Source organism: Petaurus breviceps, unplaced genomic scaffold (assembly GCF_028583685.1).
Source record: "Petaurus breviceps papuanus isolate PSGF00001 unplaced genomic scaffold, PetGlider_PUasm1.0 91041, whole genome shotgun sequence".
Taxonomy (NCBI): domain Eukaryota; kingdom Metazoa; phylum Chordata; class Mammalia; order Diprotodontia; family Petauridae; genus Petaurus; species Petaurus breviceps.
The window spans coordinates 42,251,885-42,263,566 of record NW_027187400.1 but is presented as its reverse complement, the minus strand read 5'-3'; the positions used below and the strand labels follow the sequence as shown (position 1 = coordinate 42,263,566).

General features: G+C 48.0%; 1 protein-coding gene across 1 annotated transcript in view; it reads right to left on the bottom strand.

Annotated features, from left to right (window-relative positions):
• The window catches only part of WDR87 (WD repeat domain 87), a 17,903-nt gene extending 7,259 nt beyond the window's left edge, over window positions 1-10,644 (bottom strand). Inside the window, exons 1-4 of the mRNA XM_069079570.1 lie at window positions 10,639-10,644; window positions 8,674-8,853; window positions 4,270-7,148; window positions 3,439-3,692 (exon numbers count right to left, since the gene is read on the bottom strand). Of these exons, the coding sequence (XP_068935671.1) occupies window positions 3,439-3,692; window positions 4,270-7,148; window positions 8,674-8,853; window positions 10,639-10,644 (3,319 nt within the window). The remainder of the gene's footprint in view (window positions 1-3,438; window positions 3,693-4,269; window positions 7,149-8,673; window positions 8,854-10,638) is intronic.
• Window positions 10,645-11,682: the final 1,038 nt, after the last annotated feature.

Sequence of the window (11,682 nt, the reverse complement as noted above, 5' to 3'; positions counted from 1 at the left end):
TCCCTCCCTCCCTCCCTTCCTTTCCTCCTTCCTTCCTTCCTTCCTTCCTTCCTTCTTTCCTTCCTTCCTTTTTTCCTTCCTTTTACTTCTTTCTCTTTCTTTTTAACACTTAAAAAAATTTTGAGTTTTAAATTCTTTCCCTCCTGCCCACCTTTTCCCCACCCATTAAGAAGGCAAACAATATGATTTCCACTATACATTTGAAGTCACGCAGAACATGTTTCCATAGTTGACTGCAGTTTCAGAACTGGAACCAGGAGCACCTTCAGAAAGTCCTTGGTCAATCTCACACACTTCTTTCTCTTGTCTTCCCTGCTCTTTACTTAACTCTTTAGTCAATGGTGTCCAGTGGGAGAAGATACTGATACTGCTCTCACCCTTAGAACATTCTTATTATTTTCAACCCATTCAGTAGTCCCCCCCCTCCCCCCCCCTTGTTGAATGTCCCCTTCAGTGGTTCCTCTACCCTTTGAAGGATGAAGTTATCATCAAAGCAAACCCAAAATATACAGGTTGATTTGCTTTTGGCAGAGAGAGCTAGTTCTGGTGGAGGACGCCTGAATAAATCCCTCATTATCACTACATCTTGTGAGGTTTGTGATGCTTTTCAAATTTTTCATCCATTTCCTCTTTCTGGCCAGGTGGTCTATAGTATAACTTGATGACAATATTGATTCTGTTTGTATTGATCTTCACCCCGGTGCTCACTTCTGTGCTTCCTCTGTCTGGTTCCTGGATTTCCTCACATGAAATATCCGATACTACTGTTCTTTTGAATAAAGTATAACCTTCCAAAGCAAGCAGGTCTTATCCCATCCAGTCTTTATGATATCGGTAGAACAGGGCTTCCAAAGTGCTACCTCAAGAATCTTCTTGGCCTCAGGTTCAAAACTACTCATAGTAATGCTCTTGAACTCCCATCTACTGCATTTCCCCTTTTAGGACAGGTAGTACATATAGCATAATCTCACATTGCTATGAAAGTGAAAAACGTACTTAAAATGGAAAAAAAAGCAAATAGAACAAAAATTTAAATAGAAAGAAAAAGAAATAATATAAGTATTAATTTCAATAAATTATTAATTTATTAATTAAATTTTATTAATAAATTAATAAAATAGAAAGCCTTGTGATGTGAAGGAAACAGTAAATAGTACATGCATCCAATTCAGCAAATATTATTCCCAAATACTTCCTCTGGCCCTCCCAAATCCCAGTGCTTGATTAGCTAGCAAGATGAATCCTGAATCTTTCCTCAAGGACTTCAATAGAATCATTCTCCACCAACTGGGATGGAAGACTTTCCCATTAGATGAATACAGAAGGAGTTATATCCCAATGTCTCTTTTGGGTTGATGGTGTCCCTTCTCACCAGGCAGTTGACTTTCCAGGGGGTGTTGCAGCTATAAAGTCCCATAGATGGAGATTTCAAGTGCTAAGTGATTCTGTTTTAAGAATTTTGGTTATATTTATCTTGTTTGTTCAGGCTTTAAAAAATTACTCCGTGGTTCTTGGTTATATTCCAGATGGATGAGGTTGTCAGGTAACTGAATTTCCATTACTACATGGAAAAAATGTCTTCCATTACATCCTCTTCCCAGACTTTGGGAGACAGTGGAAGATAGAAGAGCCTGGTGTGCTGTGGTTCATGGGGTCACAAAGAGTCAGACATGACTGGACGAATGAACAACAACTTTCTGTTCCAGCAGGTTCTCTCTCCTCTGTTGGGACTTGCGATTAAAATTATCCTATTCAGACTTGTGTGCTAGGGGATAACTCTCGAATCAGACACCACATTCTTCAGTGAGGTGGCTGGATGGCAGATTGACCTGGAATATCCCAGAGTTTATAATTCTTTTTTACATCCTGAGCAGTGTCATTGGGCTGGACCCTGAAGTCATTGGTTAGAATGGGAATCCATGTGGTATTTCTTGTTTCCACAATAATGTGCTGTGAGTCCAATGAATATGTAGTTGACAAATAGTGGTTTTCCCCAGATGTTTTTTTTTTGGAGGGGGGAAGGGCAGGGCAATTGGGGTTAAGTGACTTGCCCAAGGTCACACAGCTAGTAAGTGTTAAGTGTCTGAGGCCAAATTTGAACTCAGGTCCTCCTGACTCCAGGGCCGGTGCTCTATTCACTGCACCACCTAGCCACCCCAGTTTTCCCCAGATGTACAGATCTCCTCCTCAGTTTCTCTCCAGGCATCCCTCCAGACCCCTCCCCCACTTCTCTTTTCTGCTTTCTCTATTAGAATGGAAGCTCCTCGAGGACAGGAGCTTTCTTTCTGCTGTTCCCAGAATTTAGCATAGTTCTTGGCATATTGTAAGAGCTTAATAGATGAAGTTCCACTCCTTAGTGTGGGCAGATTTCTTTTGCCCAGAGCAAGCTATTCTGGGAGTTAGAAGACTCCAGTTGTCTATGTGACCCTGGGCAAATGGTCACACCAGGTGTCAGATCTGTTGGGTGGAAATGCACCAAGAACTGGTAACAATGAGATGTGATGTTCCTTGCAGCAATAGCTACTGTGGATCCCTTTCCTTCTCTCTACTCATTCGGAATCTTAACTGTGAAGCTTCCTCTTTCTGCTTGCTCTCCTACAAGTTTGCTAGGCAAATTGTTGACCGATTTTCTGACAGGTGGAATGGGTGGGAGGATGGGCTGGAAGAGTGCCCAAGGACCCCCCAGGTCCCTTCTGTCTTTACTGTGGTCAAGTGTATGACAACCTCTCCTACTCGTTCTACAGACGAGGAATCTGAGCAAAACAAATCTGTCTGAAATCAGAAGAGTAAGTGGCAGAGAGAGCTTTGAGCCTGTGTCCTCTGGTTCTCTGGAATTCTGCATTTGAGGGGCCATGGCATCCTCCAGGCTGGAACCCTGGGGAGAGTTCAGGCCTAGAGATGGAGACTTGGGAGTCATCTCCTATTTGATGGAAGCAGGACACAATGAAAGTGCCACTCTACAGAGGGGGAAATAGCAGCCATAGGCTATGCTGAGAAGAGGGAGGACAAGGGAGGGAGCCAGAGAAGGAGCTGTGAGAGGCGGGGTGCGGGGGCATGAGAGTGTGGGGCCCTTGGGGGCTGAGGGACACAACCATTCATAGATTATTTGTTAATAACAATAATGAGAAGCATTTGTATGGCGTGTGTTCTCATTTGACCTTCACAACAGCCTTGTAAGGTAGGTGCCCATTTTACAAATGAAGAAACTGGGTTCACAGGAGGAGGGGGTGATCAGCAGAGACAGAAGCTTTTGTTGTGGGATGACCTCACACTTTGAGTCTTTGACTCACACTTTGACTCACTACTTTGAGTCCTCCCTTTTCCTTAGGAAATTTCACCCCTTTCTCTCTGTTCCCATGGGCCCTTCCCTGATGGCTTTCCCCTCTTCAGCTCCCTCTCCCAACATCCCTGCAGGGATGCTCTGTACAAGCCCCATACCTGGCCTCCGGCGGAGGTCCTTCGGTTTCTTTTGGCTTCTTCGAATATCGGTCTCAGAAGTGGTCTGGTCCCTCCTGAAGGCTGGGTGCTGAGGGAGCAGCAACAGATCTGAGGATAAGGACACTTTCATTTTAATGTTGGCAGGGGTCAGGTCGTCGTTGAGCTGGTGTTCCACCATTTCTGTTAGGTTGTGAAGGTCATGGAGCCGAATCCCCAGCAGCTGGTCCAAGGACTCATCCCCGATTTTCTCCTGCCTGGGGAGAACAAGGTGGAGGAGGTGATGCCCAGGGCTAAGGGAGGGTGTTCTGGGCCTGGGGTGAGCCCCAGGGGATGAGGAAAAGCGACCAGGAAGGAGAGGGGACCGGGAGGGCCTCAGGAAGAGCAGAGAAGGTGAAAAGGGCAAGGGGCAGATGGGGAGGGGAAGGAAAGAGGCAGGGGCAGAGGACAGAAGGAGGGACAGGCCACTCAGGGAGAGGCTGGACACTCCCTTATTGGGGATGTTATTGAGGGCGTTCCTAGGATCATTCATCAGCAATCAGAAGGGGCCTCAGAGAATTTACTATTCCAACCCCATTTTAAAGAAATTAATAGATATTGAAGTGAAGTAATTTGCTCAAGGTCTAATAGGTAGTGTCAAAGGTGAGACTGGAAGCCAGGTTCTTGGACTTCTTTCTCCCCTACCCCTCTGGCTCCCTCATGGGATGGCCTTAAGTTATCAAGTCCCGGCCAGTTCTGGGACTATCATTCTCTGGGCAGAGGTAAACAAAGCCCCCAGGAGGAGGAAAAGTGGAAATCAGAGGGAGCCAAGCCACTGAACTCTCCGTCACTTACTGCAACCCCCGGAAGGTCTCCCGGTTCCGAAGCAGCTCCAGTAAGGAAGCCTTGTCACGGATGCCCGTGAGTCTCCCTATGAGCTCCCAGGCCTTCTCCCGCACCTTCTCATCCCCGTCCAGCAGCCCGCGGACCAGGGGAATAGCAAAGAGGTGGCTGATGAGCCCGAGTCGCTCCAGGCCCTCCCAGGCGTCCTTCCGGATTTCAGGCTTGGCGTGGGATGTGTCGTCCAGCAGCTGCCGAGCTGTTTCTGAGCGCAGCGCTGGCGAGACGTTATAGCTGGCAAAAATCTGCGCCAGGGCATTGACGCACTGCTTGTATTTCTCAGGGAGCCCGCCACTCATTAAGCTAAGCAGGGTCGTAATGGTGTTGTTGACAGACATGTCGCTCATCTTCCGATTTCGATTTCGTTCCTTGAGGTTCAGGAGGATGTCCTGAGTGCTCGAGGACATGGCCTGGCGGGCCAGCTCCTCAGTGACCTCTAAGTTCAGTTCGTCATCTTCATTTATGCCTTCCCTAGCAAAGAATCTAAACTTGGAGCCATCGCACCTGAGGTCTCGCCGGGCGTCCTGTAGCCTGCATTGAAGGAAGATAGGGGTTCCCTCGGGCCAGAGGAGGGCCCTCACCACTGAGTTAGGGATATAGCCATCCGGGGCGATGAGCCACTTCCGCCCCACGCCAAAGAAACGCTGCAGCAACCGCCTAGGGCGTAGTCCATCCCAGAGTGCTAACTCTTCTTGGGTGAAGATGGACAGGGGAACCTTCTGTTCCTCCGGGGTTTTGTCCAATGTGAAAACAATCTTTCGTTTCTCCTTCTGAGACTTGCCCTTCAGGGCTATTTGGCCCTCTATCTCTTCCACCACGTGGGGGACCGTGTGGTCAAAGGCGATGGTCCGAAAGTTGGGCAGGGCATCGAGCCCCTGGAGTTTCTGTACCCCTTCGCCCAGGTAGATGTAGCGCGGCAGGAACACGGTCACAAAGGACAAGAAGAAGCTGGGCAAGAATGGCTTGGCCACTTGTTTCACTTCATCTTCAAGGTTCAGACTAGCCAAATAGCTGAGCCGGGAAAGAGAGAACAGATTCATGCAGGATACCAGGTAGATACAGTTGTTGAAAGTGAGGAGCAGATCACCTCGTTCGTTGGCGAAGCAAACGGGGCCGAACTGCATGCTAGAGTTGATTATAGCGACGGGATTGCCCCGCATGTCCCAGAGGCCCACGGTGCCATCTCTGGCCCCCGTGAGGAAGATCCTCAGGGTCAGGCAGACATCAAAGGAGACGATGGAGCATTTATGGAGGGGCGGAGTCTCTCGGTAAGATGAGTCTTGGCTCATTTCAGGGGACAGTAGGAAGTCGCAATACTTCCAAAGCCGAAGGCGACTATCTTCGGTGATAGCGCCCACAGACTTGGGCATCAGCATCAGGTGGTGGAGGTGGCAGCTGCTCAGGATGGTGGTGAAGGCGGACAGACTCACCTTGAAGTCCTCAAGGATGACCTCTGACAGGTGTACATAGTGGTCCATGCCGTAAGAACATATCAAAGTGTTCTCCCTGGAGCTGGTGGGTGAGCCAGTCAGGGTGGAGATGATCAGGACCGGTCCAGTATGCATGTATTTCTCAGTGCGGGCACAGGTGTGCTGGGACAGCACGCTCACGATGCCGCTCTTGTGACCGCAGTATATCAGCCCATCTATACCGCAGCCCAGGTGAGGCTGCCCGTAGGCCATACACTGGATTTGATCTTCGGGATTGGTGCAGGCCTGCAGGATGTATTTGGGTATAGACGGGCACTTGGTGGTATCGAAAATTATCACATTGGCATTCCCCATGGCCACAAACAGCTCCTGGTGTTCGATGTCATAGGCCGAGGCAACAGCGTTGTCCAGGGCTGCGAAGGGCCAGGTGAGGAATAGGAGGTCGCCGGTAATGGGGCACAGAAAGCGGAAGAGGCCGTCCTCGGTGTCGCAGAAGATAAGGGTGCTGTTCTCCCCGCACCTGATGCGTCGCAGGTGCCGGGGGGCCGCCCCGCAGTTGTTAAAGAGCTCGTAGAAACAAGACATGTGGTACAAGAGGAAGGCGTGCTGGGTGTGGCAGAAGAAGGTGCTGTTGTCTATAAACTGCAGGTGTAGCAGATCGTCCTCGCACAGGCTCAGACGGCGCAGCAGCCTGCCCGACGTCAGGTGCCACTCCTTCAGCAGGCGGTCGCTCCCTGCAGTCAGCAGCGTGTGGATCTCGGAGCGGCTGTGCACCAGCACCACCGGCCCCGAGTGCGCCTGGAAGCTGACGAAGGACTGCCGGTTGAGCTTCTGCTGCAGGCTCCAGATGAGGATCTGGCCAGCCTGATTGCCCCCGAAGAGATAGTACTCGGCAAAGCAGGTGCAGCAGCAGGTCAGGGAGTGGCCGCTGTTGGGGGACGAGAAGGCTTGCACCTCCTCCAGCTGTGCCTGGCCGCGCCACAGCAGCACGCGCAGGAAGCTCTCGCACAGGGCCAGGAGGGAATTCCCTGGCCCGTCCAGGCTGATCCCCTGCACCAGCTCGCTACCGGACATGCTGACGATCTGCAGGATGTGCAGGCCCTTTCCTCCCGGCTCGATCATCCAGGTGACCACTGCTGCGGTGATGCCGGACAGCAGCACGTCGGCCTTGGGATCGAAGGCCAGGCAGCTGATGGAGAAGCGGCAGGGGACCATGCAGCGCATCTTGAAGCCGAGGCTGTGGTCCCCGAAGACCCGCAGAAGCAAGTCTCCACAGTAAGCGACCAGCACGCGGTGGGTGCCAGTGTGGACCAGGGCCTGGACGGGTGGCAGACGATCTAGCTTGAACACCTCTCGTTTCTCCACCGGCTGGTGGCCTTCTTTTTGATACACCCAGACCACTGACTAGGAGGGGACAGAAGAATGAGAAAAAAGGAAGGGAATAGGCATTTATTAAGCATCTACTGTGTGCCCTGAATAGTTGGTTCTGCCTGACAAGTTTGGGAGGTGGATGCTGCTACTACCACCCTACTTTTACAGATGAGGAAACTGAGGCAAACTAAGGTTAAGTGATTTGTCTGGCCCGATTCCTACAGGTAGAGAAGAGGGAAGTGAAGCACCAAGAGGGGAAGTGGTAGATAGGATGCTGGACTTGGGAGCCAGAAAGATCTAGGTTCAAATCCTGCCTCGGAGGCCATCAGGCCCTAGGATCATAAGGCCAAAGAGGACCTCAGGAACTCTGCCGTCCAGCTTCCTTATTTTACAAATGAGGAAACTGGAGCCCCTGGAGGTTAAGTGACTTCCTCATGGTCATAAATGGAACCAGTCAGTCAATAAGCATTTATTAAGCGCCTGCTGTGTACCAGGCACAGCGCTGGGGACACAAAGAAAGACAAATGACAGTCCCTGCCCTCAAGGAGCTTACAGTCTAATGGGGAGACAATGTGCAAACAACTCCGGACAAACAAGCGACAGACTGGATGAATTGGACGTAATTAACACGGGGAAGGTGCTGAAATGAAGAGGGGTTGGGAGGGCTTCCTGTGGGCAGTGGGACTGAAGAAAGCCAGGGAAGCCAGGAGGTGGGAATGAGTCTGGAGAGGGTTCCAGAGGCAGGATGTCATGTGACATCTCTGGGCCTAAGTTTTCCTCTCTGTGAAATGAGGACCTCTCAAGTCCTGTCTAACTTTTGATCTCACTGTCAAAGACAGGATTTGAACCCAGTCCCTCTGAACCCTCCATCTGTGAAGTGACTTGTATAAGGTCACAACCAGGTTATGGTAAGTCATTGAAACCAGGCATTCCCTGTCCTAGACCAGTGGTCTCTCTATGACCTCCTCCCCACCCTCCCCAAGTCCTCCGTCAATCAGTCTGCTGATTGTTCCCCCACCCCTCACCTCCTCCTTTTTGATTCACCTCTCATAGGCTGCTAGACTAATCTTCCGAGGCTCAGCTTGGATTGTGTCCGAGACAGCCTAATGGGCAGGGGCAGGATGCTATACAATATGGTCCTGGGGAGGAGGAACAGAGAGGGTGCCTAGAGACAGTCTGGTGGGGAGGGTACAGAAATGGTTCAAAGGAATGGACTAAGAAGCACACAGTAGGTCTGTAACTAGAAATGGTGGTGCCTGGTGCAAGTAGCAATGGTTAGGGTGTGTGTATGTGTGTGTATATGTGTGTTTGGGGGGGGGTTGTAGGTTCCTCTTGGGTGTGACCCCAGTGGGGGATGCAGTATGCCATGAGATGTAAGGTTTCTAAGCAGCTGAAGGGAAGAAGGACTCTCAGAATGAGGCCACCTTGGCTTAGGGCAAGCAGAGGCGGAAGCCCTCAACCAGGGAATAATGCTATCAACATCCTCTAAATTTTCCACCCTGGAGAAAAGCTCCATTGTCCCACCCTTACTCAGGATTACTCTAGCAGGCAGCCTTACCTGTACATCCTTCTTGCTTCCCCGAACCCAGGAGAGGGAGGCAAAGTAGTAGGCTTCCAAAGAATAATGGCAGATTATCGGCATGTTTTGGGGATAGCGGCTCTCCTGATATACCACTTGGGGAGAGTCATTTAAGATAATATTGGGGTCCAAAATGTTTTCATTTTTCTCAGAGGAGGCCTGGGGGAGGAGAGAAAGAGATGAGAACCTGGACCAACATGATTCCCATTCCCCATCCCAACCACATGTCAATATGGCACCTAGACATCTTTCCCTTGAATGACTTCTCACACTAGAATTCACTTCTGCCCTTGTGGCTTCTTTCTGTGATTGGCTGGCTCCTCCCAAAACCTTACTTTTAAGGAGGATGCCCAGGCCAGCCACAACTTCATTCTTCTTCAGGCTGCACTTCTGATTCTGGAGGCTTTCTCTACCATGCCCCTATTCCTTGCAGGTAGGGGCCATTTATTTTTTCACACCAAAAGTGCTTAAATAAATGCTAATTAATTTGACTCAATACAGATCATAGTTTAGATCTGGAAGAGACCTTGAAAGTCATCTAACCAACCCTCTTACTTTACAAAGAAGGAAACGGAGGCCTCAAAAGTAAAGCACCTAGCCCGGGGTCACAGGTAGTAAGGGATAGAGCCAGGATTCATTTTCAAACCAGCCCTGATGTCTCCAAATGGAAGGGAAGCCCAGTCATGGCACACGAGCTTGCGCACACGTGCTCCCACACACACGCAAAATTGGAGGGATGGGGTATAATGAAACATGAGCCTGAGTTCTGTACCACGCTGGTGGTGAGATTGTCTGACATCACACAAGCAAATGATTGTCAGAGACGGGATTTGAACCAAGGTCCTCTCACTCCTAATCCAGCCTTCCTGGGCACAATGAAGACCAAGTGTCAGAGTGGAGGAAGCAGACATCCCTCTATGTGCATCCCCTCTCTCTGAAACTCAGTTTTCTACTCTGTGAGAGTGGGCACGTTGGGCCACTCACCTTCCACTCCTGTTCAGTAAACTACAGTGATTTCCTATTATCTCTAGGATCAAAGACCAACTCCTGTTGGGCCCTTTACTTACAACCTGGCCCCACCCTCCCTCTCCAGCCTTATTATACAAGATTTCCCTTAATGTGCTCTGTAGTCCAGACAAACATCCCTCCTTAAATCTCCCATCTCTGGGTCTTTGCATAGGCATGATCTTTCACCCCTTCTTACTGCTCTCTCTTAAAAGATATAATTTCCTTCCAGATTTAGCTTAAGTACTAGGTTCTTCATCTTCCTCATGGGGCCTTTTCTGAATCTCCAACTGCTTGTGCCTCCTCTCCCCTTCTACCCACATCCCATCCCTGGATATTATCTTGTATTTAAATTTTTTTATTTCATTTTTATTCTAAACTTAAACACCAAAAAATAACATTTCCACCAGCACAAAACACAAAGAGGATTGTATGCAAAACTAAGAATCTCCATTTCATATCACTCACTTTTTAAAAAAAAGAGTATATAACACATTCCACAAATTATGTCTGAGATACCTTTTGAATTTTCTTCAGTTCTTTTCTGTGCATTAAAAAAAAACTCTTGGGTGGCTAGGTGGCACAGTGAAGAGAGCACTGGCCCTGGAGTCAGGAGGACCTGAGTTCAAATCTGACCTCAGACACTTAACACAAAAACTAGCCGTGTGACCTTAGGCAAGTCACTTAACCCCAATTGCCCTCCAAAAAGCAAAAACAAAACAAAAACTCTCAACCTTCTTTTTTTCTTGCATCACTGTTTCTACCTTACCTGTAGCCAATTAAAAGCAGCGAAGAAACAAACCCTTATAAGAAATAAACATAAACAAGCAAAATAAATTCCCACATTGGTCATGTCCAAAAATGTATGTTTTTTCCTTCACCAGGAGTCCTCCATGTCTCCCCAGGAGATGGGAAACATGCTCCATTATGGCCCCTTACAGCCATAGCTGGTCATTGTAGCAGCATTCCTAAATATTCCAAAGTTGTTTGTCTTTACAATGTTTTTGCCTTTGTGGCAAATAAAATCAATAAAGTTAAACTGAGACATAGGACTCCAAGCAAAATTAGTTTATTAACAGTGATGTGTATAACTGTTAACAAAGTGGGTCAGACTGGCAGCCTCAATAAAACCAGGAACCCCAATGAGAAGGAAAGGACCCTCTTTATTGACATACCACAAAGAAGGGGTCTTAGAAAGGCAGGGAACATTATGATTGTCTATGCTAAGAAAGGAGGGCTGGCATTTAGGTGAGGCTAATCATGCCCTTTTCTGACAACTAAAGAATATTTTTTATGGGACCCATTTCAATCTTGTAATTCTTGCTAGGGGATCAAAACTACCAGACTTGCTCTCTCCTTGGAGAAGATAAAATCTCCCCAAATTTCATAAGGATGGGCAAGGACAGAAGACATATTCTTTTAGGGATGGTACCAAGTTAACTTGTGGGGCTTGAAGATGGGAGTATCCCATGGGCTACTGGTATGAGAAATAATATTTTTTCTTTTATTTATAACTTTTACTCAGAAGGAAATCTGAATTCCTGAGCTCAACTCAAGGACATAGAAAGGTGGCTTTAGGCAGACATTCTCAATGATAAAAATCAATACAGCATAAAGTCAATTACATTGTAGAAATCAATATAGTAGAAACTCTAAGTAATATTAATTTTTATCTTCTAACCTTGTATAAAATGGTGTTCTCATTTGATTCACTTTACTTCAGTTCACATGATTTAAAATTCTCTGATATCATCTCTTTTATAATTTCTTATAAGAATATTCCATTGCATTTTAAAGTCGTAATTTATTCAGCCAGTCTCTAATTGTTTAAGAGATAATCTAAGCAGAGGTCCTCAAACTTATTTGGCCTACCACCCCCTTTCAAATAAAATTACTCAGTGCCCTCCTGGAAATCTACTTTCTTTAACATTTTTAGTTGTTGTTTTTTTTAATTTTGTCACCCAAGGCTACCATCCCCCCCCC